General features: G+C 42.7%; 1 protein-coding gene across 3 annotated transcripts in view; it reads left to right on the top strand.

Moving 5' to 3' along the window:
* The window catches only part of LYN (LYN proto-oncogene, Src family tyrosine kinase), a 115,414-nt gene that overhangs the window by 56,635 nt on the left and 32,053 nt on the right, over positions 1 to 26,726 (top strand). For all 3 annotated transcript variants that reach the window (XM_012661449.1, XM_012661445.1, XM_012661448.1), the window contains exons 3-10: positions 827 to 872; positions 1,697 to 1,802; positions 4,316 to 4,414; positions 4,539 to 4,642; positions 5,182 to 5,331; positions 6,415 to 6,567; positions 19,629 to 19,811; positions 21,829 to 21,905. In XM_012661449.1, coding sequence (XP_012516903.1) covers positions 827 to 872; positions 1,697 to 1,802; positions 4,316 to 4,414; positions 4,539 to 4,642; positions 5,182 to 5,331; positions 6,415 to 6,567; positions 19,629 to 19,811; positions 21,829 to 21,905 — 918 coding nt within the window. The remainder of the gene's footprint in view (positions 1 to 826; positions 873 to 1,696; positions 1,803 to 4,315; positions 4,415 to 4,538; positions 4,643 to 5,181; positions 5,332 to 6,414; positions 6,568 to 19,628; positions 19,812 to 21,828; positions 21,906 to 26,726) is intronic.

Here is a 26,726-nt window from a genome sequence, read left to right as displayed (position 1 = left end):
TTTAATCGGAGAGAAAGAGAAAAGGTGCACAGTTTGCGGTATAGGCCTCCGGCAGCCTCCCGTGGCACTGTGAGAAAAGGGAATTTGATTTAAAAGGTAACCGGAGCAGGCTTTTGTGCCACTAATAATTTAATAATTTAATCCCAATAATTTACCTCCCAACTAAAATGACCGGGGATGCCATGTGTCCCCATGACAGAGTCATGGCTCGGTTAGGACTTGCTCTCCGCTGCCGGTAACAGAGCCCTGACTACAGGTTTTTAAGCAAGCCTTGGAAACCTGGAGTTAGGCAGTCCCGGGCTGGGTGGCAATTCTGCCAAGTCACCAGGGCCCAGCCACTTCCTTGTGTCGCCTTGCTGCCCTTGGTGGTTTCCATGACTGCTAGGACTCCAGCCTTCACTTGTTTCTAGGCAGAAAGGGGATGAGGGACAAGGACAGCCTTTAGCAAAGTCTCATACAACCATTTCACTGATAGAGAGACCCCCCCCCCATCTGCCTCGGGGGCTGGAAAGTTTGCAAGCATAGTCACTGAGCTGGGCAAAATGCCACCCCACGTAATATTAGGGTTCTGTTTCCAAATAAGGGGGAGTTATGACGGGGTGAGGCTTGCTCGCTTCCTGCCACCACAGGCAAATGACAAAAGAGCCGTGCCACTGGCCCCGTAGCTGGGGGCATAGCTCTGCAGATTTTTCTCTTCCTGTTCTCTCTAGCTTAATAAGTTAGCAAATCTAAACGTCATTTGCTACGGTTAGAAAAATGATATATAACATGAGTGTAAGAAAAACTACACATAAAATTTTTCTTCCTAACAAATATTCTCTTGTAGGTTCCAGAATCTCAGCTTTTACCAGGACAGAGGTTTCAAACTAAAGGTATGTTTTAGTAGCAACATAGTTAAATTTTTTTCTTTACTGTTAGAGCTTCTATAAAATAGTTGTCCTAGATATTTTTATTTATTTTTTTATTGTGGGAAAATATGTATAACATAAAATTTACCATCTGGACCATTTTTCAGTGTATAGTTCAGTGGCATTAAATACATTCACATTGTTGTACAACCATCACCACCGTCCATCTCCAGAACCTTTTATCTTCCCAAACTGAAACTCTGTACCTATTAAACAATAATTCCTCCTTTACTTCTCTCCCAAGCCCCTGGCAACCACCACTGTACTTTTTGTCTCTGTGAATTTGTGTGCTCTGGGTACCTGACATGAATACAATCATTCAGTGTTTGTTCGTGTCTGGCTTATTTGACTCACCCTAATTTCTGTAAGGTTCCTCCATGCCGTAGCATGTGTCAGAACCTTATTCCTTTGTAAGGCTCAATCATGTTTCCACTTTAAGTATATACCACATTTTGTTTATCTCTTCATCCACTGATGGACATTTGGATTATTTCCACATTTTGCCTATCGTGAATAATGCTGCCGTGAACGAGGGTTTCTTAAACGCAGAGTTAAAATTACAGTCGTAGTTTTAAATGATTTTCCATAACGAGCACTGCACACAGTGCGGATGGCAGGTTACTTTCTGTAGCCCCGGAGACCTGAACCCGCTGGGAGGGAGCCCCTGTCCTTGCGCCAGCTGCCCTCTCCTCAGCGCTTCGTCCCAGCCTTCGTGCCCCGTGAGGATTTGCTAACACGTTTCTGCTGGTGGGTTCTCACAGGCGACCGCTTGTGTTCTTCCTGTTTAGATCCCGAGGAGCAAGGAGACATTGTGGTGGCCTTGTACCCCTACGATGGCATCCACCCGGACGACCTGTCTTTCAGGAAGGGAGAAAAGATGAAAGTCCTGGAGGAGTAAGTGCTCCCAAGCACACTGCGGCTGCTGCTCCTTCCCTCAGGCCACTGCGGCCTATGTGCTGTCCCCTTGTTTTGCTTCTGGTACCACGGCCAGACCCCCGTCTCGTTGTGGGCAGGAGGCCTCCTGGCCTACTTGCTGTACTATGGCTTGGGCAGTGGAAGGAGTAGGGCCAAGGAAGTTTCCTTTTAAGGCCACCTGTGAGCACTCTTCAGGGGGATGCCTTGGAAGACAGACCCCAGTTTCTTTCTTTCTCCAGCTGTGCCACCTTAAGAAGTTTGAGTCTGTGTGGCATCTGCATGTTATTTACAATGCCATTTTTATTTTATTATATTACTTAGATTTATACTGGGCCCAGTTCAGTTTCTGTGGATACTGTCCTAGAGCAGCTGTGTTGGAAACACCTCTACTCAGCAGCTGCGTGCTTCTGTGCACACGTGGGTGTTGTCATTTCCTCGACCCCCTCCATGCCGACTCACAGGCAGTGTGCGTCTGCAGGACAGTAAGGACAGTACTAAGAATAAGGAACTCCAAACATTTGAATTCTATCTTGCTTTTCCTACTAATCTTGCAGGAAGCATCATCATGGTCTGCCAAATAGGGTTAGAGGAGGGAGACCCTCTAATTAAGGTTAAGGTGTTCTGTGGTTGAGAGACCACAGTGTTGCTTAGAGGTTGAGTGAGGCCCTGCCACTTGACAGTTGTGTGACCTCAACAAGTCACTTAAACTCTATACCTTGGTTTCTTCACTTATAAACTGGGAACGACAGTGCCTGTATTGTGGGTTGATGTGAGCACTGCACATGTGTGTGTGTGTGTCTGTGTGTAAGTATAGCACAGGCATAGAGCAGGCATCGCTTAGCGTTAGTTGTGGTTGTCCTTCATGTCTTGCAGACAGGGATCCCATCTGCGTGTGGAATTTGAGGAGGAACACAGTTTAAGGCTCAAACGGTTAAGGGACCCATTTCTTCCCCCTTTTACCAGCTCCCCGCCCAGCCCCAGCTCCATGGCTGCCTCCTGGCTGAGAGCGTGAGCATGGTGATAATTTACCTGCTGGGAATTCTCTTATGATTTTCTTTCTCTTTTTTTTCATGGCTTCCATCTCTGTGGTAACTAGGTGTTTGAACCAAGGAGTTGATAACAAATGAACGACAAACCATTATTCCCTTGACCCCCGTTTCTCTAAGGATCCTAAAGCATTTCTTAGCCATCCTGGGGGAAGATACAGACGTTTTGCTTCTGTAAGGTGGGAGCCATTATTACCAACTTGTGTTTGGCAGCACTGAGCCCAGTGACCTGCACTTTAGTTGTAAGGCTGTTGTCCTTCGCTTCAGTCTGTAAACATATTTTTATTCTATTGACAGGAGTGAATTTTCCCACTGTATTCTGGGGTTTCAGGGATGTTCCCCACCTTACCTTACTCCCTCAAACAAATAACCTTAAAGGAATTGCTATTGTAGTTCTTGAGTCTTGGATATAAACACTTTTTTTTCCCTCATTTATTTTTAGTTGACACATAATAATTATATATATTTATGGGATACAGAGTGATATTTTGATACATTTATACAATGTGTAATGCTCAAATCAGGGTAATGAACATATTCATCACCTTGGACATTTATCATTTCTTTGTGTTGTGAACATTCAAAGTGCTCTCTTAATAGCTTTTTCTCTTTCTCTCTTTTTAATATTAATAGCTTTATTGAGAATTCACAGTACCATACAATTCACCAATTAAAGCGTGCAATTCAGTTTTAGTACATTCTCAGAATTGTGCAACTATCACCACGAACCATTTTAAAACATTTTTAACACCCGAAAAAGAAACTTGGCAGTCCTTAGCCATTACCCCCACCCCCACCATTCTCTCCAGCCCTAGGAAACCACTAGTCTACTCTTTCTGTCTTAAAATTGGCCTATTCTGGATGTTTCATCTAAATGGAATCATGCAGTGGTCCTTTGTGACTGGCTTCTTTCACTTAGCATATTGAAAAGGCTCCTCCGTGTTGTAGTGTATCAACACTTCATTCCGTTTTGCTGTTAAATAATACTCCATCAAATGGATATGCCAGATTTGGCTTATCCATTCATTAGTTGGTAGACATTTGGGTTGTTTCTACTTTTTGGCTTTTACAGATAATGCTGCTTTGCACATTCATGTATAAGTTTTTTTGTGAACATATGTTTTCATTTCTCTTGGGTATATGTATAGAGGTGGAATTGGTAACTATGTTATTTTAAATTCACTTTTAATTTTTTATTGATATGTAATATTTGTACATATTTATGGGGCACACGTGATATTTATAGCTTCTTTTTTATTTTTAGAGATGGGGTCTCACTCTGTCACCCAGGCTGGAGTGCAGTGGTACAGTCATAGCTCACTGTAGCCTCCAATGCCTGGGCTCAAGCGATCCTCCTGCCTCAGCCTCCCCCGTAGCTACGAACACAGCTACGACACCACCATGCTAATTCCTTTAGCTTCTTTTTGCTGTGTATTTCTATTCCAGGCATGGAGAATGGTGGAAAGCTAAGTCCCTTTCAACAAAGAGAGAAGGCTTCATCCCCAGCAACTACGTGGCCAAAGTCAACACCTTAGAAACAGAAGAGTGAGTCCTTATGTGTTGTCATCTTCCGTGGTTTAATTTACTTCATTGGATTTCTTGTTGATATTCTTCATCTTTCTCTTGCTCTGGAACATGATAGTCATGAAATGTTAAAATGTCTTCACAGGTGGTTTTTCAAGGATATAACCAGGAAGGACGCAGAAAGGCAGCTTTTGGCGCCAGGGAACAGCGCTGGAGCTTTTCTTATCAGAGAAAGTGAAACATTAAAAGGTAGGAAGTGGTTTCAGGCCCCTTATAAAACACTATTTAGGAAATCATTTTTAGAAACTATTATAGAATTATTCAAAAAAAAAGAGAAGGATATAGTATACTCTGGTAGTAAATGTTTTATAGTTTGTTAACAAATAAACTCAAATGATAAGTTTTGCTTCTAAAAGTAACATAGAAAGCAGGAATAAGTATGGCTAGTTCTTACTGCCCTTTGTGTTTGCCAAGGCTCTTGTGTTATTATTTAGAGTAAATCGTGAAATTTAAAGAGAAAGAAAATTAAAGAAACTTTAATTCAGCAAAGTAATAATTTTAAAAACTATCATGAAGAAAGAAAATGGCATGTTGGTAAGCTACACAGCAAACAAAATGCTAGTTTCATTTGTCAAGTAGGATTTTTATAGGACTGTAAAAATTATGCATTATATACATAATTTATATTTTGCATAGTTTTATGGCGAAATGTGTATTGCATTGTTGTCTAATGCAGATCTTATTTGTCAATACAAACATATACCGTACTTATGTTTTTCCCCCAACAGGAAGCTTCTCTCTGTCTGTGAGAGATTATGACCCTGTGCATGGTGATGTTATTAAGCACTACAAAATTAGAAGTCTGGACAATGGGGGTTATTACATCTCTCCGCGAATCACTTTTCCCTGTATCAGTGACATGATTAAGCATTACCAAAGTAAGTAACAACCAAAGGTCAGACTAGACGGAATACGATTATTATGAGACATGTAAGGTGTCAAGCATGATTTTTGTATTAAAATTTTTTATGCATCATATTTCTTTTGGATAAAGTTGGCAGGTCACATTCTATAACTGATTCTAAATTAATCTGTGGTTAAACATGCAAAGGAAGATTTCATCTTTGTGAATAATTATCCCTGTCCTTCCCACCTGGTCCGTGCTGTTTGACATTCAATGCTCCATAATTACCAACAGAAAAATAAATATTGTTTTTTATATGCCTACTTTTATGAGGCATCCAAATATCTGGAATAGGAATGCAGATTTGCAGATCTGTGTCTTTGTGTGTGTGTAAAAGTAATACATACTCTTGGTGAAAGAAAATAGAAATAACACCCCCATCACCACCAAAATATTTCAAAGTGGCAAGTCGATGTTCCTCCAGTCCCTAGTGCCATGTTCCAGCCTGTGGAGCCCGGAACCTTCTGGGTTCCTTTCCTGTGTGACTGTAGTCAGGTGCAGGGGTTGTTGCTCCTGCTTTTTTCCAGGACCTGCTGGAAGGGAATGCCCACTATGGGTTTGCTCAGGTCCCCAAGTATGGAGAGAACAAGGCGCCTCCGGTTTTGTGGCCTCTGCCCTCCCCATTCATTTGTGCATCTGGCACACGTGTCGAGGGCCTGCTGTGCTCTGGCCCTGTTCTGGGGCTGGGAGTTCAATGGTAACGCGATCAAGTCCCCACCGTGGTGCCCTGTGGAGCCGATGTGGGCTCAGTAATTTGAAGTCATGTTTTATTAAGTGTGACAACCCGTCAGCCTTTAGGTATCTGTTGTTTGTTGGCTTTGATTGTTTTGCTTTTATGTCAGCGATGCTAATGAGTAAAATCAAGTATGTTGCAAATTTTCTTTTCTTATAAGAATTTCAAAAGCCACAATTAATGCGAAGGATAGTCCCCATAAACATTTTAGGTTTATAGACTGTGGCAGGTTGGACATTATAAGACTAACAGTCCAAACTCTATAGATACTGGTAAAATATAAAGTGTTGCATTTCTTAACCTTTGTTTTTCCTTCCAAATTAGAGCAGTCAGATGGCTTGTGTAGAAGACTGGAGAAGGCATGTATTAGTCCCAAGCCACAAAAGCCGTGGGATAAAGACGCCTGGGAGATCCCCCGGGAGTCCATCAAGTTGGTGAAAAGGCTCGGCGCTGGACAGTTTGGGGAAGTCTGGATGGGTAAGTGTGTGGCCCCGGGGCCAGTGTCCTCTCCGGAGGCGACACCTGGAGAAGTGAGGGCTCCAGCCCGTTTCTATCGGCTTCTGAGCCAGATGCTAAATTGCGTCAGAAGCGTCATTTCTGTTGTTTTCCCCTGTCCACCAGGGGCTGGGAACTGGCCTGCCAAATCTATTTGCTTTGGCTCTTGCTCTTCCTTGTGACTTAGTAATTCTCTAAATGTTCGTAAGGAAGGGAGCAATGGGGACTTACCCTGATCCTTCTGTCTACTCCTTCGTGTCTCTCATCGTCGATTCTCCGGATGCACAGCTTAAGTGCGGGAAATACGCTTCCATCTCAGAGGAGGTACTCTTGGGGATAAGACCCACTGGCTTCATAGAAAGCATTTATTACAATTTGAGGGTCACCAAGAAAGTTTCTAAAGATGCTCAAAGTCCCGTCATCAGTGACTCATTTCTTAAAATTAAGTATCGCCTTCTCAGGCTGGCAAGAGGCACGTCCGAATATGGCAGTGGCTTTCCCCAGGGCATCCTTTCTGCCCATCCGTCTTTTTAAAAGTTTTTATAGTAAATGTGCATTTCTTTTGTGGTAAGAATTACAAACAAAAAGCAAATTTTTTTTTAAAGTAAGTATAACATTCTCTTTTTGATTCTCATTGAAAATGCAGTTGCTTCTGGGAAGTGTGACATGCCAGGTCATTCATATCTAACTGGGTCACTTTCTCTGTGCCAGCTTTGTGAGTGAAAGCGAACGTGATTTCTAAATAGAAGGGGCAGACGGCTTTTACAGGATCCCAGCCCCAGCCGAGCAGAAAATGACGCCTCTCTGCAGCCATGCAGGCGTGTCGCCTCCACATCCAGGACCTGGGAGGGAGAGGTTTTCCTTCCAAGACCTTGGCTCCTGGCATCGCATCTTGCCCATGCTGTCCTGTTGGTCCCTCTTTAGTGATTTTAAATATGGCCGGTACTGACCTAACCTGTAATTAATTCTTACTGCACTGGGAGTCTTTGTGAACACATTTACAGAATTCAGGTAAACTATAATCACACAACTTCACAGTCTCCGTTTCGGTTGGCACATTTCGGGACCAGTTGGCAGCCCACATCAGGCCGTCTGTTTTTATCCCGGTCAGCAGATTCAGGGTTGTGAGTGCTCACTTTGGATGTTGTCTTTTCCTGTGCACTCTGTTGCCTAAGTCACAACATCATCCTCCTCATTTCTGTCTGCTTTTTTTTAAAAATTAATATGAAATTCATGTGACAGAAAATTAATCATTTTAAAGCAAAAAATTCAGTAGCGTTTAATATATTCACAATGTTGTGCAGCCACTACCTCTGTCTTGTTCCAAAATGTTTTCATCACCCCAAAAGGAAAATAAATAATAACTCCCCATCCCCCCCTCAGCCCCTGGCCACCTCTATTCTACTTTTCACCTCTATGAATTTGATTGATCTAGGTACCTCATGTAAGTGAAATCACACGATATTTGTCCTTTTGTACCTGGCTTCTTTCACTTAGCGTAATGTTTCCCAGGTTCATTCATGTTGTAGAATATATCAGAATTTCATTCTTTTTGATGGCTTCGTAATATTCCATTGTATGAATATAACACAGTTTGTTTATCTACTAATTTATTGATGGATGTTTTGGTTGTTTCTACCTTTTGGCTGTTATGAATAATGCTGCTATGAGTATTTATGTACAAATTATTGTGTGGACACATATTTTCTCTTGGGTGTATACCTAGGAGTGCAATTGCTGGGGCATATAGTAAGTCTATGTTGAAGTTTTTTGAGGAACTACAAAACTGTTACATTCTCGTTTTTAAAAAATGACTTGCCTTCTTTTTTTCCTCTCAAGATATTCACATTTATTTCTTAATTTTTTTTTTCAAATCCACAGAATAGGGGCAGGAATGGTATAATGAACATTGTATACCCTTCACTGAGATGCAGCAGTTGTTAATATTTTGCTTTGTATATATACACACACACATACATGTTATTGTTAAACCGCTTGAGAGTAAGTTGTAGATGTGATGATTGTTCACCCCTAAATACTCAACCATGTGTCTCCTCAGAGTAGCGCCGTTGTCTTACTCAGTACAATGGTCACATGCAGGAAATTTAACATCAATACATACTGTTATCTAATACAGAGTCAATATTTGAATTTCCCCAGTTGTTCCAATAATGTCCTCATGGCTATCTTTCCCCAACCTGGCATCACAAATTTGACCTTAGTTGACGTGTCTTTAGTCTCCTTTAATGTGGAACAGTCCCTTGGCGTATCTTCATCTTTCATGACACGGACATTTTGTAGAACACAGGTCAGTTGTTTTGTAGAATGTGCCACAGTTTGGGTTTTTCTGATGTTTGTCAGGATTTGGCCCAGGCTGTGCCCTGTGAACGCGATGCTGTGCTTTCAGGGCAGCCGTCAGGAGGCATTGCAAAAACTGGTCCCATTCTTTGCTGATCTGTTTTATTTTGTTTAAGGCGGCCCATTGGGTATCTCCATGATGACTTTTTATTCCCTTTTGTAATGAATGAATAAATCATCTGTGGGAAGATCTTTGAGACTGTGTAAAAAGAACTTTCCCCAGATGGTTTCGTCATGATCTGCTCAATTCACATTCTCTTCCCTCTGAAGCTGTAGTCCTCCCTGTGCTTCTCCCACGCTCCCTGGACAGGTCTGATCTGATCCCCCTGCCTCACGCCAGGGACAGGGACTTGTGCATTCTCTCCCTGGCTTCCCCTTTCAAGGCTGCTCTCTTCACTGGAAGTACTGGCAGGAAAAACATTACCACTATCACACGCAGCTGTGCTCTTAGTCCATCTGTGCGCTCTTTCCTCTTACCGTGACTTGAAGTGGGGAGGAGGAGGAGGAAGACGACCGGAGGAGGAGAGAAAAGAGTGTGCAGGCTGTACGGTCCACAGGCTCTGTTCTAGGTGCATTTTCAGGGATGTTCTCACGTACTCATTGCAGGAGCACTGTAAAGTAGGCATTATTGTCTTCATTTGATAAGTGACGACACTGAGAATCAGATAAGCAACTCGCCAAAGGTTGTTCAAGGCAGTGAGGGAGCCAGATTGCTCTGGCGTCTAAGAGCCCTGGACGCTATTGCTTGCTAAGCTATTTACAAATTAATTTGACTTTCCTCACTTCAGTTTCCACATCAGTGAAATGGGCGAACAGCTATCACCAGTTGTTGAAAGGAAGAATGAGATCATGCACCCGAAGTGTTTCCCACACGGTCTGGCTCCATGTGCTCTATTTTTTATTATTATTTCTACTTTTCTATGTTTGACTCTAGTCAATGAAATCTGTATTTTGATGAATTTTTCCCAATTTTCATCATGAAACAAAGCTATAAATAATCCTTCCTGTGGATATTTGCTGGTGGAGGAATTGCATATCTGTCATGAAGAGGAACGTAGAGAGGGCTTAACCGGGGTGTAGTTATTTACCCTAAAACAGTGGCGCTATGTATAAAGTGGTAGTTTGCAATTTTGTTTCACCCTCCCTGCATTCAGCTGGGAAACCAGGATGAAGGCGTTTATACCTGAGAGATAAGTAGCAGTGAACCTAGTACATTCAAATCCTGCTGCTTGGGTGAATTGAATGCATGTGAAAAATATCTTAGCAATGCTGTTTTAAAAACTCAGTTGCCGCCAGGCTGGGTGCGTGGCATCAGCAATGCTGCTGTCAGCTGTGTTTTCAGTGACCTTCCAGGGAGTGGCTGGAGGGGCAGGGGCAGGAAGTGAGGAGTAAGGCAGCAGTGGGGCACACCCCTGAGTGGACCTGCCAAAACCCCTGGTCTGTCCTGAGGCGCTATCCTGGGCTGAAATTGTGTCCCTAGAACTCAAGCACATTGGTCCTTTCTGGGGTTGAGAAACCTCTTTGCTTCTAATCCAGATACACTAAATCCGCCTGCCCAGTCTCACACTTCCCTGCTCATGGGCTTCCACTGTGCCATGTGCTAAATGTTCACACTTTGGTTTTAATGAACTTTTATTTGGTGTGTACCCAGGTGGTCCCTGGGAGAAGCTGAGGTCTAGAAGACAGGAGAATGGGGTCTTGGAAAATATGTACTTGTTCTATCCAGAGTGGTACTTTTTATTTAAACTGTTTGAAGCAGGGTAAAAACCTTGTGAAAATATATCACTTGAATATTTTTGCTATTAGGTTGGTGCAAAAGTAATTGTGGTTTTGGACTGTGAATTTTAAATCATTATAACTAGGCTCAAACACGTCTTTATTAATCAAAATAGGAACCATTAAAATCAACACGTTTTTGCCAACAAGAAATAAGTTTGTTTATTCCTGTAGCATAAAAATCCATGTTTCGGAATTCAACGCACTCTTGGAAAGCATTTTCTGCATCCTGCTGGTTGTGGAAGTGTTTTCCCTACAAAAAGTTGTCAAGATGCTTGAAGAAGTGGTAGTCGGTTGGTGAGAGGTCAGGTGAATATGGAAGATGAGGCAAAACTTTGTAGCCCAATTCATTCAACTTATGAAGCGTTGGTTGTGCGACATGTGGTCAGGCATTGTCATGGAGAAGAACTGGGCCCTTTCTGTTGACCAATGCCAGCTGCAGGCGTTGCAATTTTCGGTGCATCTCATCAATTTGCTGAGCAGACTTCTCAGATGGAATGGTTTTGCCGGGATTCAGAAAACTGTACTGGATCAGACTGGCAGCAGGCCACCAAACAGTGCCCATGACCTTTTTTTGGTGCAAGTTTGGCTTTGGGAAGTGCCTTGGAGCTTCTTCTCAGTCCAGCCACTAGCTGGTCGTCACCGGTTGTATAAAATCCACTTTTCATCGCATGTCACACTGTGATCGAGAAATGGTTTGTCGTTGTGTACAATAAGAGAAGATGGGCTGGTCACGGTGGCTCACCCCTATAATCCTAGCACTCTGGGAGGCTGAGGTGGGTGGATCGTTTGAGCTCAGGAGTTCGAGAGCAGCCTGAGCAAGAGCGAGACCCCCGTCTCTACTAAAAATAGAAAGAAATTAGCTGGACAACTAAAAATATATATATATATAAAAAAAATTAGCCGGGCATGGTGGTTCATGCCTGTAGTCCCAGCTCCTCGGGAAGCTGAGGCAGGAGGATCGCTTGAGCCCAGGAGTTTGAGGTTGCTGTGAGCTAGGCTGATGCCATGGCACTCTACTCAGGGCAGTAGAATGAGACTGTCTCAAAAAAAAAAAAAAAGAGAGAAGACAACTCTTCAAAACAATGATTTTTTTAATTTTTGGTGAGCTCATGAGGCACCCACTTATCGAGCTTTTTCACCTTCCCAATTTGCTTCAAATGCCGAAGGTAGAATGGTCGACGTTGAGTTCTTCAGCAGCTTCTCATGTAGTTGTAAGAGGATCAGCTGCGATGATTGCTCTCAACTGGTCATTGTCAACTTCCTGCAGCTGGCCACTGCCCTCCTCATCTTTAGGGCTCTGGTCTCCTTTGCAAAACTTCGTGAACCAGCACTGCACTGTACGTTCATTAGCAGTTCCTGGGCCAAATGCATTGTTGATATTACTCCACTGCTTTATGACCCATTTTGAATTCAAATAAGAAAATCACTTGATTCATCCCCAGGGATGTAAAAAAAAAAAAAAAAAGAAACAAAAGAAAATCACTCAAATTTGCTTTTTGTGTGACATCATTTCCATGGTCTAAAATAAATAGCAAGTAATAAGTCCTTAGCAAAAAACATAAAGCAAGCAATGTGTATTAAAATAATGTATAACATAACCACATTTATTTAAGAATGTATTCCAGTATCAAACAGCAAATTTCAACAATGCTAAAACCTCAGTTACTTTTGCACCAACCTAACGTTTTTACCTTGTGGTAAAGCACACATAACCTAAAACTTACATCTTAACCATCTTTGAGTGCACAGGTCAGGAGTGTTAAGTACATTCACACTGTTGTGCAACGATCTGCAGAATCTCTTTTCATTTTATAGAACTGAGGTGCTCAACCCCCCTCAGGTTCTGGCAACCACCATTCTACTTTCTGTCTTCATGAATCTGACTACTTTAGACACCTCAAATAATTAGAATCATACAGTATTTATCTTTTCGTGACTGGCTTATTTCACTTAGCATAATTCCTCCAACGTTCATCCATGTTGTAGCATGTGTCAGAATGTCCTTCCTTCTCAAGGTGGGATAATGTTCCCCTATATGCATACATCCCATTTTGCTTATCTGTTCATCTGCTGATGGACACTTGGGTTGCTTCTACCTTTTGGCGGTTTCGAATAATGCTGCTGTGAACAGGGGTGTACAAATATCTCTTAGAGACCCTGCTTTCAATTGTTTTGGGTATACACTCAGAGTAAAATTGCTGGACTTTGTGATACTTCTTAATTTTTTGAGGAACTGCCATACTGTTTTCCATAGCAGCTGCACCATGTTACATTCCCACTGACAGTGTACAAGGTTTCAAATTTCTCCACATCCTTACCAACAGTTGTTCACTTGTTATTTTCTGTTTTGGGGGTTTGGTTGGTTGGTTGTTTTTTTTTTTTTTTTTGAGACAGAGTCTTGTTCTGTTGCCCCAGGTAGAGTGCAATGGCATCAAAACATCTCACTGCAACCTCAGACTCCTGGGCTCAAATGATCCTCCCACCTCAGCTTCTCAAGTAGCTGGGACTAGGGCATGCGCCACCACACCTAGCTAAGTTTTTCCATTTTTGTAGAGATGGGGTCTCCCTCTTGCTCAGACTGGTCTCAAACTCCTGGCCTCAAGCAATCCTCCCGCATCAGCTTCCCGAAGTGCTAGGATAACAGGCATGAGCCACCGCGCCCAGCCTGGTTGGTTTTTTTTAATAGTAGCCATGTTAATGGACATAAGATGGTAACTCATTTTGGTTTTGATTTGCAATTCCCTAATGATTGGGGATGGTGGGCATCTTTTCATGTGCTTATTGGTCATTTTATATCTTCTTTGGAGAAATATATGCTCAAGTCTTTTCCCATTTTTTAAGTCATGTTTTTTAATTTGACTTACTAATACTGTTTTAAAGAGAGAGACAGTAGAACCTTGTCTGAAATGGGGGTTATAGTAGAACCTAACATGTGGAGATGGTGTAAAGATTGAATGAAACGTCGCAGGTAAGTGGTTAGTCCAATTGACAGCATTCAAAGCACTGTTATTTTTAAATACTTAATATTATTATAAAGAAAATATGGTCACATTAGTGCAAAGGCTATAAAGAGAGGAAAGTAATTATCCAGGCTTTTCCCAATAAACAAAAGTTGTTTGTTTCTTTGTTTTAATTAGTTTTTCTAATTTTGATATAATTGGGAATTCGCATGCAGTTGTAAGAAATAATACACGAAGGAAAAAAAAAAAGAAATAATACACGAAGGAAAATGTACGTCCACACAAAAACTTGTACATGAATGTTCATAGCAGCATTATTCATAGTAGCCAAAAATGTCCATAGATGATGAGTGGATAAGTAAAATGTGGCCTCTCCATACCATGGAATATTCGGTAATAAAAAAAAAGAACTGATGACACCTACTACAACACGGATGACTCTTGAAAACACTATGCTAAGTGAAGGAAGTTGGCCACAAAGGAACACGTGTTACAAAATTCCATTTCTGTGACATGTTCAGAATAGGCAAATCTATAGAGGCAGAAAGTAGACGGCTGGGTGCCTGGGGCAGGGGGCTGGGAGGAGGGTGGGCGTAACCGATCATGAGTACGCGCTTTCTTTCTGGGGTGATGACAGTGTTCTAAAGCTGATTGTGGTGATAGTTACACGATTCTGAATATACAAAAAGCTGGTGATCTATATACTTAAAATGAACACATGGCATGGTAGTGAATTATATTTCAATAAGGCTGGCACATATATATATAATGGAAATAATACAGAGAAATCCCGTGTGTCATTTACCAGTCTCCCCCAATGGTAACATCTCACAAAACTGTAGTACAGTATCGCTACCAGGATATTTGCATTGGTAGTTGTTTGTTTTTAAATTGTGCTTTTCCCCTTCTAGTCTTGTATTGAAGGGAGGGAGAGAGAGTAGGGGAGAAGAGAAAAGAAGAAAAAAATAGAAAATTTTGACCTTGGATCCTTTGCCGATAGTGTCTGTGAATCTGGCTGTCAGCCAGGCTGCTCCTTCTTAGCTATTGAAATAATTTCAGCATGTCGAATACGTTTAGCAGAGGAATACTGGGAATAAAACCAAGAGTGGTGATTAGCGATGCTGTGTTATGAATCAGAGGTCAAAGAATGCCCCCTCTCCGCTGTGTGTGTGTGCGTCTCATTCTGATTGTCCAAGGGCTGCTGTGATTACTAGGTCTGTGTAGTTTAGAGCTGCCAGAGTTTAGTTCTTACTTCTCAAAGGATAAGCAGACTAGCTTTTCTCATTGATAGAAAAGATAACAACCAATTAAAATTATATTACTGTTAACCAAGTAAGTTAATTTTTTTGTTAAACATAAGGAATTGTTCACTAGTCTGTTTTATGGTCTGAATTTTTTTGGACTGGAATACAGCAAACAAATACTAGGAAGTGACCTGTTCTTTGGGGCAAGGGGGTGGGTGGGGATGAAAGAAAGAGGTGTCTCTGCCTCAAGCTGTTTCCTCTTGTTTGTGTGATCCTCGTGACATCTGACTTGGGTGACATGTTTCCTCTGTGAATTGTTCTATTCCCAGGGAACCGGCTGAACAGGGAGGCTAAGAACGATGTTTCCTCTTACCACGTGGTCTGTGAAGAGGGTTTACGGAGAAAGGAAACATTTTAAATTGACTTTTGCTTGATAAATTCTCGTTTGAATCAACTGAATTAAAATTAATCACTAGCCAGCTTCCAAAATCAACTGCTTGTATTTTTTTAAAAAACCACCTCCATTTTGTCAGGTACTTGGGCACTTTTTACAAAGCCAGTCACAGCTGGACTTGGAGCTTTCTCAAGTTGTCACATCAACTTTCTTTAACTGTGGGCAAGTGGCACTCCACAAGAAGTTCTTTACTACCTTGAAAATATTTTTTAAAAATTATTTTACATCTGTACTGACAACCCAAATCTCCATGACTAGGTTAGTTTGAACCTTCAAACTCCTGGGTAGTATCTTGGCAAAGTACAGTTTAGTGTAAGGATCAAAACCACCCTGTTGTGCGAACGTCAGCGGCTCCACAAAATGAGATCACTCAGCGGAGCTGCCATCGTTCCTGTGCTGCGTTTGACGCAGCTGTGTTGTTTTTTCTTTTTGAGACAGAGTCTGGCTCTGTTGCCCGGGCTAGAGTGCCATGGCGTCAGCCTAGCTCACAGCAACCTCAAACTCCTGGGCTCAAGTGATCCTCCTGCCTCAGCCTCCCGGGTAGCTGGGACTATAGACACGCGCCACCGTGCCCGGCTAATTTTTTTCTATTTTTAGTTGTTTGCCTACTTTCTATTTATAGTAGAGACGGGGTCTCCCTCTTGCTCAGGCTGGTTTCGAACTCCTGAGCTCAAGCAATCCTCCCGCCTCGGCCTCCCTGAGTGCCAGGATTACAGGCGTGAGCCACCGCGCCCGCCTGATGCAGCTGTTTTATTCAGTGTTCGTCTCAAACTCCTTATCAGCATTCGAATATCTGCAGCTGCAGTATTTCCTGGTAACTTTTCCCCTACCCTTGGAAGGCATTTTTTTTCTTCAACCTTTACCCATACTTTCCTATTACATAAGAGTTTCGATGAGCTCCATTGTCTTCATGACAAAAGGAGAACATTTTTTTTTTTGACAGCAGAAAGGAAGAAACAGTTTTGTTTCTTTAACTTTTATCACTAAGTAATATAACAAGCAAGACAGAAAAATGCATACAACACAGATATCCAGTCTCACGAGTAATTGCGAAGTGAAAACCCGTGTACCAGCCACTGAGATTGCACGGTGGAAACTTGCCTGCACCCAGAAGCGCCCCACCCCCTGCCCGTCCCGTGGCACCCAAAGCCCCACCTGTTCCCCAGAAACCATTGCTATTCTGACCCTGTGATAACGTCCTGGCTTTTCTTCATAGTTTTACAGCCTTCGTATATGGGGATGTATGCATCCCCCCAAAACAGTTCAGTTTTGCCTGTTTTTAAACTTTATATAAGTAAGTCCCACCAAATGTGCTCTTTTATGTCTTGCCTCTTTTATTCAACGTGTTTGTGAGATTCATCCATGTGTTTGGGTGTGGTAGCTACAGTTTTTTCATTTTCATTCTGTGTAGCATTGTGTTGTGTGTGCATTCAAGGTGTACAACAGTTTACCCATTCGTTTTACTATTTACTGGTGAAATTGGAGTTGTTCCCGGGGTTTGACTACTATGAACAGTGTGCTGTGAATATTTTTGTATAGATGCTTCTCTAGGGCGGATAGGACGGGAGTGGATTTTGGGGTGGTATATGAATCTTCAACTTTACTGCCAACTTACTCTCCGAAGTGCTGGTCCCAGTTCATACTCCCACCAGCAATGGACGAGAGTTTCCGTGCCCCCTTTCCTGACCAGCAGGGTTGTAGCTAGAGGGGTGTGGGCCCCAGGGCGGCACAGGCCGTGTGTGGTCGCTTGGAAGGAGGTGCTTTCTCATCCCCCTTCGTGGGCCCCTTGGAATGTTGTTACGGAAGCTTTACAGTTGAATTTCAGTGATGCTCAGAAAAGGGGGGTTGGCCTGGTGTCCCTCTCAAGGGGCAGGTGCTCACCAGCACTTGAGATTGTCAGACTCTTAAAATTTTTGTCAAGCTCAGCGGTGGTTTCTCATCATGGTTTTATTTGCATTTCCCTGATTACTAAAATGATTGAGTACACATGTATATTGATCATTGGGATTTCTTTTTTTTTGAAATGCCCATGCAAGCCTTTTCCTATTGTTTCTATTTTTTTTATTGATTTGTGGGAACTATTTATATATTCTGAATGCTAGTTCCTTGTCAGTCACATGTATCACAGAGAGCATATTTTCTTCTTGTGTTTTACCATGGACAGACTCATGTAACTGAGGACTATTTATAATGGAATTTTGTTGAGTTACAGGTAATATTAAAGGACTCCCGTTGGTGGAATTTACTTTAAAATAACACTTAAGCTCTATAGAAAGGCCCTACACATTTAAATGTCAGATCAATTGAACATATTCACGATTCAGTTATTTAGGGTAGGTTGAAGCTTCTGAAAAGACCTATGATGGTTTTTTGTCAGCTTTCTATTACTGTCTTCTCTGTACGTTCTAACACTTACTTTATGCTGCGTTCTTCATTTTCCTATAGGGCACAGCAAGCTCCTACTGAGTATAAACCAAAGTGGAATACAAATGGAAATGTTTTAATACAGAAATCAGTCTTAATTACCCAAAGAAAAATCATTAGCTAGGGTTGTTCTCTGTAAGCTAATACTTTTTCTTGCCCATTTGAAGGTTTGGACATAGGAACATAATTTCTTTTCTTTTTAAAAATAATTTCTTTTGTTAAAAAAAAAGATACATACTCATTGGCAAATTTAATCAAGATAGAAAAGAACAAGAGAAAGTAGAAGTCACCCCAAATTCTACCTCCCAGAGATAATCACTGTTGATGTCATTACTGAGCATGCTTTTAGTCACCTTTGGTGCTATACACATGCAGATAATATTGTGCCCTCAAAAGGGGGACTAAACACTCTATATTACCTTTTCTTTTTATTTTTTTTTGTTTTGTTTTGTTTTGTTTGAGAGAGGGTTTTGCTCTGTTGCTCCGGCTGGAGTGCAGTGGTGAGATCATAGCTCACTGCAGCTTTCAACTCCTGGGCTCATGCAATCCTCCTGCCTCAGCCTTTTGAGTAGCTGGGACTACAGGTGCATACTGCCACACCCTGTTAATTTATTAATTTTTTTAAGAAACAGGGTCTTGCTGTGTTGCCCAGCCTGGTGTCAAACTCCTGGCCGCAAGGAATCCTCCCACCTTGGCTTCCCAAAGTGTTGACAGTATAGGCGTGAGCCACCGCATCTGGCCTTGTATCACCTTTTCTTGGGGCTGATCCTATAAAGCTGCGGCATACCTTATTAATATTTCTGCTTTAGCAAATCATTGAGAAAAGGCTTTCCCAGGAGAAAATCAGTGTTAAAGTTAAGTACTTCACTAAGGCAAGTCCCAGAAAAGTGGTGCTTTGAGGGAACTATATTAAGGAGTCCGTATTTCCCAGAGTGTGTTCCATGAGGTGTGAAAAGGTACTAGACAAACACCCTGAGCTTAAGAAAGTGTGGGAAATGCCGAGGTGAACAAATTCAGGTTTCTTTCCTGAAGGTTCCAAAGGCACCGGCTGCATCTTCTGGGTGGGGAGCAGTCCCCAGAGGGGGTCCCTGTCATTTCAGCCTAGGGCCCTTTGGCAGGCAGAGTCACCCGAGCCCAGTTGTCTGAAAACTTTGGGGAATGCTCCTTTGACTCTGGCATATTGTACTTTAAAGGTAGTGTGTATATGTAATTTTTATAAAGTACTACACCTTTTTTCTGGTTATAAAAATGTAATATATATTCATTTTAGAAAATTTGGTAAATAGTTAATGGTATGGTGAGCAAAATTAAAACTGCTCATTGGAGATAGCCAGTATTTGGTGTATTTCCTTCCAGACCATTGTTTATATGTATTTGTGTCTGTGTATCTATAAAATATGGTTATATTTTTTAAATGGGGATTATAATGTGTGTGCACATGTGTGTGCACATGTGTGTGTGCAAGGGATTATAGAGTATATCGAGCTTCATTTTGTTTTTTTTTTGGTCTTGGATAAAGAACATTTTATTAACTAGAGGAAAACATTAGCCCTCATGGTGGAGTGCAAATAAAATTTTTTTAAACTATACTTTTATAAAAAACCTTTTGATTTTGGAATAATTTTAAAAAATTGTTTTGGTAAAGAAAGTACAGAGAATTCCCAGATACCCTTCACCCGGTCTCCCCTAATTTTAATACTATGTAGTGTTTTATCTTAGGCTTTTTCTATCTATAACTAAATTTCTTCTAACACTGCCTCTACAAAGTGAAGTTTCACATTTTCTGTTTGATAAAGTATGCCCTGACTTACTTTTTCTCCCCAGGTTACTATAACAACAGTACCAAAGTGGCTGTAAAAACCCTGAAACCAGGCACCATGTCCGTGCAAGCTTTCCTCGAAGAAGCCAACCTCATGAAGACCCTTCAGCATGACAAGCTCGTGAGACTCTATGCCGTGGTCACCAGGGAGGAGCCTATTTACATCATCACGGAGTACATGGCCAAGGGTGAGTGCCTCCCAATGCCCGGCGCCTTTCAAAGGCTTCCAACTCAGAAAGTAAAACGTGTCAATGTTCAGAGAACACTCAAATAGCTTTCATTGTAAAGCTGCATGCTCACTGCTGAAAAATCAGAAAATATAGGAAAACAAAGCATTTCCGTAAGCCTACTCATCAGAAGTAATCCGTGTTATAAAATTGATGACAGTCCTCCTGTTTTCTCCGTGTCTGCCTACATATACCTATTAGCCCCAAGAATAGTACCCCATACCATGTGTATTTCAAAGAAGATTATTTTTGTTATGTACTTAAAATGTGAGTTCTCAGAATTCTGAAACTACAGATTTAGTACAGATTGTTTAAACTTAATTCCTCTTTCTTTTCATTCTTTAGCTTTATCTAGTTTTCATTTTCCTCTTTCATTTTCCTCTTCAGCACTATCTCAATGTTCAGGGTGTCACTTTAAAATGTTAATATGTTTAAAACTTGTGGAGGTTAAATTCTGGTGTAATCATAGAATTGCTGAAGAAGAGGTTTCAATCATTTTTTATTCTACTCTTACTACCTTCGCCTAGAGGGTTTTGAATCACCACCCTGCTTCCTTTGTCCATCTCCAGTGTAGGGAAAAGACTAATAAACTGCCAAATGATTTTTTTAAAAGTCTTCGGAAGTAGTGAGTGAAGGAAGGAAAGAAACATAAGCAATAATCTAGAATTAACAATCATCTGTTTAGTGGAGATAACAGTGTAGTGTCATAGCTGAACAGGTTCAAAAGATGAATATTACATTTTCTTATGTAGTATTTGTTGATATTTCAAAATATCAATCACTCAGAGTCCTTCCAAAAAAGGACATTATTTAAAAAAGCAAAAGGAAACAAAAACTAGCCTCTAAGGCTTGGGTTGCTATAGCCCAGAAACCAGACTCGGGGCCAGACACTTTGTAGGAGTCCGGAAAATATTTATTAACTAAAAGGATTTTTAATCGTAAGTGTAAATGTGAGTTTTCCACATAATAATACCTACCACTTACTGAGTACTTACCATATACTAGACTCCTCTTGATGCTCTCCATGGGTGATCCCACTTAATCTTCTCAGCAGTCCAGGGCTAAGTGCTGCTGTTCTGTGTGGACAGGTAGTGTAACGTTTTGTGAGCACTTAGCACCCACCAGGCACCACGCCAGGTGCTTTGAGCCCATCCTATGCTTACGTTCTCATAAAGGCTCTCGTAGAGCTACGAGTGCATGCACACCTTACAGAGACTTCGATGAGGTAAATAACTTGACCAAGGCTACCTGTGAGGTTGGTACTGAAAATTCTAGGGGGAAAGCTTTAGAGATGAAGCCGCAGGGAGCCGGAGAGTTTACCTGTCGGTGCATTCCTTTTTAGGTAGGCCCCACTTTTTCCCAAAGCACGGTTCACTCATCACATACCCGATGGGCACCTGTGGCGTGTGCTGAGTTCTGTGCTGCTTGCGAGGCACAGGCAGGAGTGAACCTAGCCGGCCGTCTGCCGAGGGCAGCCCCTCTGTGAGGACTTGCTGGACTTCTTTCCAGACGAGCTCGCTAAAGATGAGGCGGCTGCAGTCAGTGAATCACGGTGGCGGGAACTCTGAAACGCATCGCTCTCAGAAACCTGTAGAGAGAAAAGCAGCCTCCACCCTCATCCTTTCTCACCTGGAGCACGTGCTATGCTTCACGCCAGTGTAGCCAGTGGGTTCGGAAATGAAGAAAGCAGCAGTCACACTTGATGCTGATAAGCGAGGCCCTCACTTGAGTAGTGATTTGAGTGTCCCCCATTGGGCAAAAGGCTCGAGTGTAGTAAAGGTTGGTCACACCAACCTTTATAGAAGTCAAAGGGGACTGGGTTTGACCAACCTCAGGAAAAGGCCTTAGAACTGTACAGAATTGCAAAGCTAATCATTTTGCGAGGGGTTCCCTCCAAGAGTAATGAACGTTTGAATTTTGTTTGGATTTTTTTCTTGTGTGTTTAAACTGTACTAACTTGTTCTTTCTTTATGAATAGGCAGTTTGCTGGATTTCCTGAAGAGTGAGGAAGGTGGCAAAGTGCTGCTGCCAAAGCTCATTGACTTTTCTGCTCAGGTAATGTGTTAGAAAGCCCAGTGTGCATGTAAATTTGCAAAGGCCTCCCTGCTTCAAATTCACGAAGAAGTTACTGTTCCAAGGGGGAGGAATGTCCATTGAATGTTTCCCAATAGCTGTTGTGACAAAAAGACCTTCCAAAGTACGCTGGTTTGGAGAGAACAGTGGGAGATTCCCATGGATTGTGTGCACGTGTCTAGCTTTGACTTGGATGTCACCTTCTATAAGACAAGTCAGCATCTTATGCTTGTATTCATTTCCCCGCAAGTCATAGAAAAAAAGCAGGTGAAATGAATCACTTTGTTTGGCATTTCAGAGAGACAGTTCCACATTGTGTAAGCACAGCAGCTTTTAAATGATGCATGTGTTGTACTGAAGTTATGACTATAACTTACTGATACTTCTAAGTCCTCAGTGTTCTTGAAAATAGAGGAACTATATTCCTTTTTTGTTCTTCCCCTTCCTGTTGGATGTATCGTTAGGATTCTGTGAAATAGTCATTCGTAATTTTTCTAGTACTAGCCTAAGAGTTGCACATTCATTTACTTTGAAATCACATGTTTCCTGATTTAAGTGTATTTACGAGCAGAGGCAAATTACCGAGAAACCCAGCAATGTGCCTGATATATCAAGGAAATGCACATGTGTGTGTTGCCAGCTACTGACCTTTCCTAGTTTCGCTGTGTTCATTAGTGGTGTTCAGTGATTTGATTGTTTGTTTCTCAGTATCAGCCATGGGTGGTTCATGTTGGGGAGGCCATGTACCACGAAGCCCACAGGAGATTTATAGAAATTCCAGGGGAGTCTGGTCTCTATGATCTTTCTTTTTCACTCCCCCTTCTTCCCTGGGACCCAGTTTTAGTTGGGAAATTGATAAGGCCATCTTGGGAAGAGGAGATCAAATGAGTAAATGAGTATGCAGGCAAAGTGTTTCGAGTGAGATGGGACTTGAGCACACTCTGCAAGGGAGTGTTGTGGGCAGCGCTGGAGTTCGGCGTCGGAAGGGTTAGGGTTTGTGTCCTGGCTTTGCCACTCAGGAGCCACGCTGCTTTCAGGAAACCTTTGCCTCTTTGGGTTAGTTTATTTGCCTACAAAGAACGGTAATTCTACTTTAAGACATGTTGTTGAGGGTCACATGAGCTGCCATGGACACAGCACTGCAGAGCCTGGCGGTGGTGGCTGGGGGGACCAGAGGGAGGGCGATCCTCGTCGCTTTAGTGAAGGTGTGTGACGCCCTCATTTCATTTGCCGGCACTCAGCGAGTTGAGTAGGTCTCTCGTCTGAGTGGGAAATGCAGATGTGACCTGGAATGCCGGTATCTAATACGTACAGAAGCAACATCGCCGTGGCGGGACACAGGGGCAGGGGAAGCACCGGTAGCCCTGCCTTTTTAACCCTGTCCTCAAACTCTGCGCCGGCCCCTGGGAGGCTCCAGGGGATTCCGAGGGGTCTAGGACTATGGTTTGCAAACCGGTGCTCTGCAGCAAGAGGAGCAGGGGCATGGCTGGGTGCTCTGGATCTTGTGTAGCCAGTGGGTTCGGAAATGAAGAAAGCAGCAGTCACACTTGATGCTGATAAGCGAGGCCCTCACTTGAGTAGTGATTTGAGTGTCCCCCATTGGGCAAAAGGCTCGAGTGTAGTAAAGGTTGGTCACACTTGGACGGGGATATGGGAGAGTGGGATCGGAGGCCCAGAGGCCTGAGTGGCCGTGGCCATTCCAGCTGCCTGATGGTCTGATCTGTGCCCACAGTTCAATAGGGTAGAAACTACACACACTGGGGTGTGTGCCCTACCTGGAGAATGCATGTATTTTGTTAGATAAGTATTTTGTGTTTGATTTTGCCTAGCTTATCTCAAAAAACATTATCTTAACATAGTCAAAGTTTTTAAGGTCCAAGTCAAGGCCTCTATGTCTATTCTTTAATTTAACTTTGTAAATTACTACCCTTATAACAGAGAGTAACTTTTTCTAATTTAGACATGAGTAGGGAGAAAAGTTGCCTTCTCAACCTTTGTAGCTTGCAAGGAAGATTATTACAGAGCCTGGCACTGGCCGTGACTGTCAAACTGTGGAATCCAGGTAGCCTCACTGACTCTTCTCTCAACTGTGACGGGGCGGAGCCCCCTCGGTGACAGGAGGGACCGGGGACAGTGAAAGCCACCACCGCTGGTCCCCATCCAGGCCAGTTTGCCAAACCCGGCCCCTACTGGACGACGTCCCGTTCACCTGTCCCAGGGTCTGTTTCCTAGCAGTGGCCTCTGGTAGAACTGGGGGCACATCTAGTTCAAGTGCACGGACTGTCCAGTGTCAGTGGGAGAGTCACAGGTCGGCAGCAGCCAACAAGACTCCAAGCAGGTGGGTTCAGCACAAAGTTCGTTTGCTTTACAGCCAAGTGCTAGCCCCTTTTGAGCTCCTGTGTTCAAGGTGCAAATATCACCCGGACTCTTTCCGGGTCCTTCGCTCAAGGTGGAGCTGGCGAGACGACCTGTTGCCCTACCGTTAATTATTTGCTTCATTTGCTTGTGGCTCTTCTTATTATAATACCAAAAATGTGAGGAGGGGGACTTACCCTCGGCAGCAAGGAGTGGGGCCTTGATGCTCCAGCCTCAGTCTGAAATGGCACACCTTACATGTCCGATTTCTCCTCACTGTGCCTGAGCCCCCGTCCCACGGGAATATCCTCAGTTTCCTTACGACCAGCACTACCCAGAGCTCCTCCTCCTTCTCCATGCACCTGTCCTAAGTGATCTCCTGTGCCAAGAATGCCATCTCCATATTTTTTCACCTTTTCCTTCTAACCTGTGTTACTCATTAACGTTACCCCTTTTCCATCGTGAATAACACGAGTAGTAAATATTCATTCATAAGGCCGGCCCAAGGTGACAGAGGATACCTGGTGCCCAGATACTTACATCATCCAACCTTTCCTCTCACTTCTCCCAACTTTACTACTTAGGGTTAGAGCAGAAGAAGAATTATATAAGTCCATTGGGCATTTGAGCTCTAACTAAACAGTTAGTAGGCTCTGTGATATGTTGACACTTGCTTTCTTCCAAAAGCGTTGTCAATAGCATCAGAGTGTTCACGAGGGGGTATAGTTAAATTCAGCAGATTTTCACAATAAGAGATGAGTTACTGGAAGTGGAAATAAACCAGTTTACTTAATCCCAGTCTCAGAAGAATAAGGGAACCATAAGGGGCAGAGTTGGGACTTTTCCCACCGTCTGTCTCTGGCCTCTTCTTCCCTCTCCCCACGACCCACTTCCCCATGCCCTGCTCTCCCCACCGAGACAGGAAGCGGCTGGGTGCACATGACAGCTCATATGCGAGCTGATTTCATCACTTCCTGTCTCCGGATGGGTTCTGAAAGGCTTGTCTGAGCCCAAGTGTAATCTGCTCCCTCCGCCATGCTGCAGCCCACCTGCCTTCCTCTCTGTCCCATGGAGTTGAGGAAATCCCAACCAGAGCAGCTCTACCCGTTGTTTTTCTCCTTGTATGAAGTGAAGCACGTTCGTGCTTTTTATGCTGAAATAGGAAGATACCTCTTTGCAAAGGAAGTTTGATACTTTCAGCACAGAGAGACTTTGCATCATTCCCTTCCAGACTTTACCCCACGTAAGAGAAGAAAAATGAACGTGGAAGAAGGGGTTGAAATCAGTGGGAATTTCCTTCCGCAGAAGTGGAGGTGGAGTTGTAGACTTGTAACACTGAGAGGGAAAAGAAGTGGAAAATTCACAGTTGCAGTTTAGAGGTAAAATAAATCATCTTGTAATTCAGACCAAGTGAATCAAAGCATTTATTACTCTTTGGTTGCAACATCCCTGAAGTGTCAAAACTACCAAAAAGGAAAATTTTTTTTTTTTTTTTTTTTGAGACAGAGTCTCACTCTTTTGCCCTGGCTAGAGTGAGTGCCGTGGCGTCATCCTAGCTCACAGCAACCTCAAACTCCTGGGCTCAAGCGATCCTCCTGCCTCAGCCTCCCGAGTAGCTGGAACTACAGGCATGCGCCACCATGCCTGGCTAATTTTTCTATATATTTTTAGTTGTCCAATTAATTTCTTTTTATTTTTAGTAGAGACAGGGTCTCGCTCTTGCTCAGGCTGGTCTCGAACTCCTGAGCTCAAACAATCTGCCCGCCTCGGCCTCCCAGAGAGCTAGGATTACAGGCGTGAGCCACTGCGCCTGGCCGAGGAAAATATTTTTGAGTAAAACGTCAGTATAAACTGCAAAATCAAAGTTGTTGTTATAATCATGGCAACAAATAACATTTATTTTACTTCCTTCTAGTTGATAAAGTACTTCCACCTCCATTATCTAATTCGAGCCCAACAGCCTTGAAAGCATTTGTTTTGCTATTTAGTGCTTCTTACAGATGAGGAGGTAAACTTGGACTTGTCTAGGGTCACTGAGCTGGTAGGTTGAATTGCTGGGACTTGATGCAAGGTCTTCTGCCTCCACATAACTGATCTTTCCTCTGCACCCGGCTGTCGTCCCATCATCAGAGCCGCTCCTGTGGGCATTTTGCACCCAACGATACCGTGATTCACGTTTTTCCTCCTTTATGGATTTTGCCTATCAGAATTAATGATTTCTCTCAAGCTTTTTTCCCCCAAAACAATCTTCATTTCCAGAACATAGCTCTTTCTATCACATGGTAATTATGCTCAGGATATATTTTGCCCCCAGTGTTAAATTTTAAACCACACTTTAAGTTAGAAATTGGTAAAAATGAGGAAGGTAGAAAACTTCGGTCTATCTGTACAGTTCTTGACCTTTTTGCACAGAGGGACCTTTTAACATCGGAGGTTTCTGAGCATGCC

The sequence above is a fragment of the Propithecus coquereli genome, unplaced genomic scaffold (assembly GCF_000956105.1).
Source record: "Propithecus coquereli isolate 6110/MARCELLA unplaced genomic scaffold, Pcoq_1.0 Scaffold71, whole genome shotgun sequence".
Classification (NCBI taxonomy): domain Eukaryota; kingdom Metazoa; phylum Chordata; class Mammalia; order Primates; family Indriidae; genus Propithecus; species Propithecus coquereli.
This window is presented reverse-complemented; position numbering and strand designations above follow the sequence as displayed.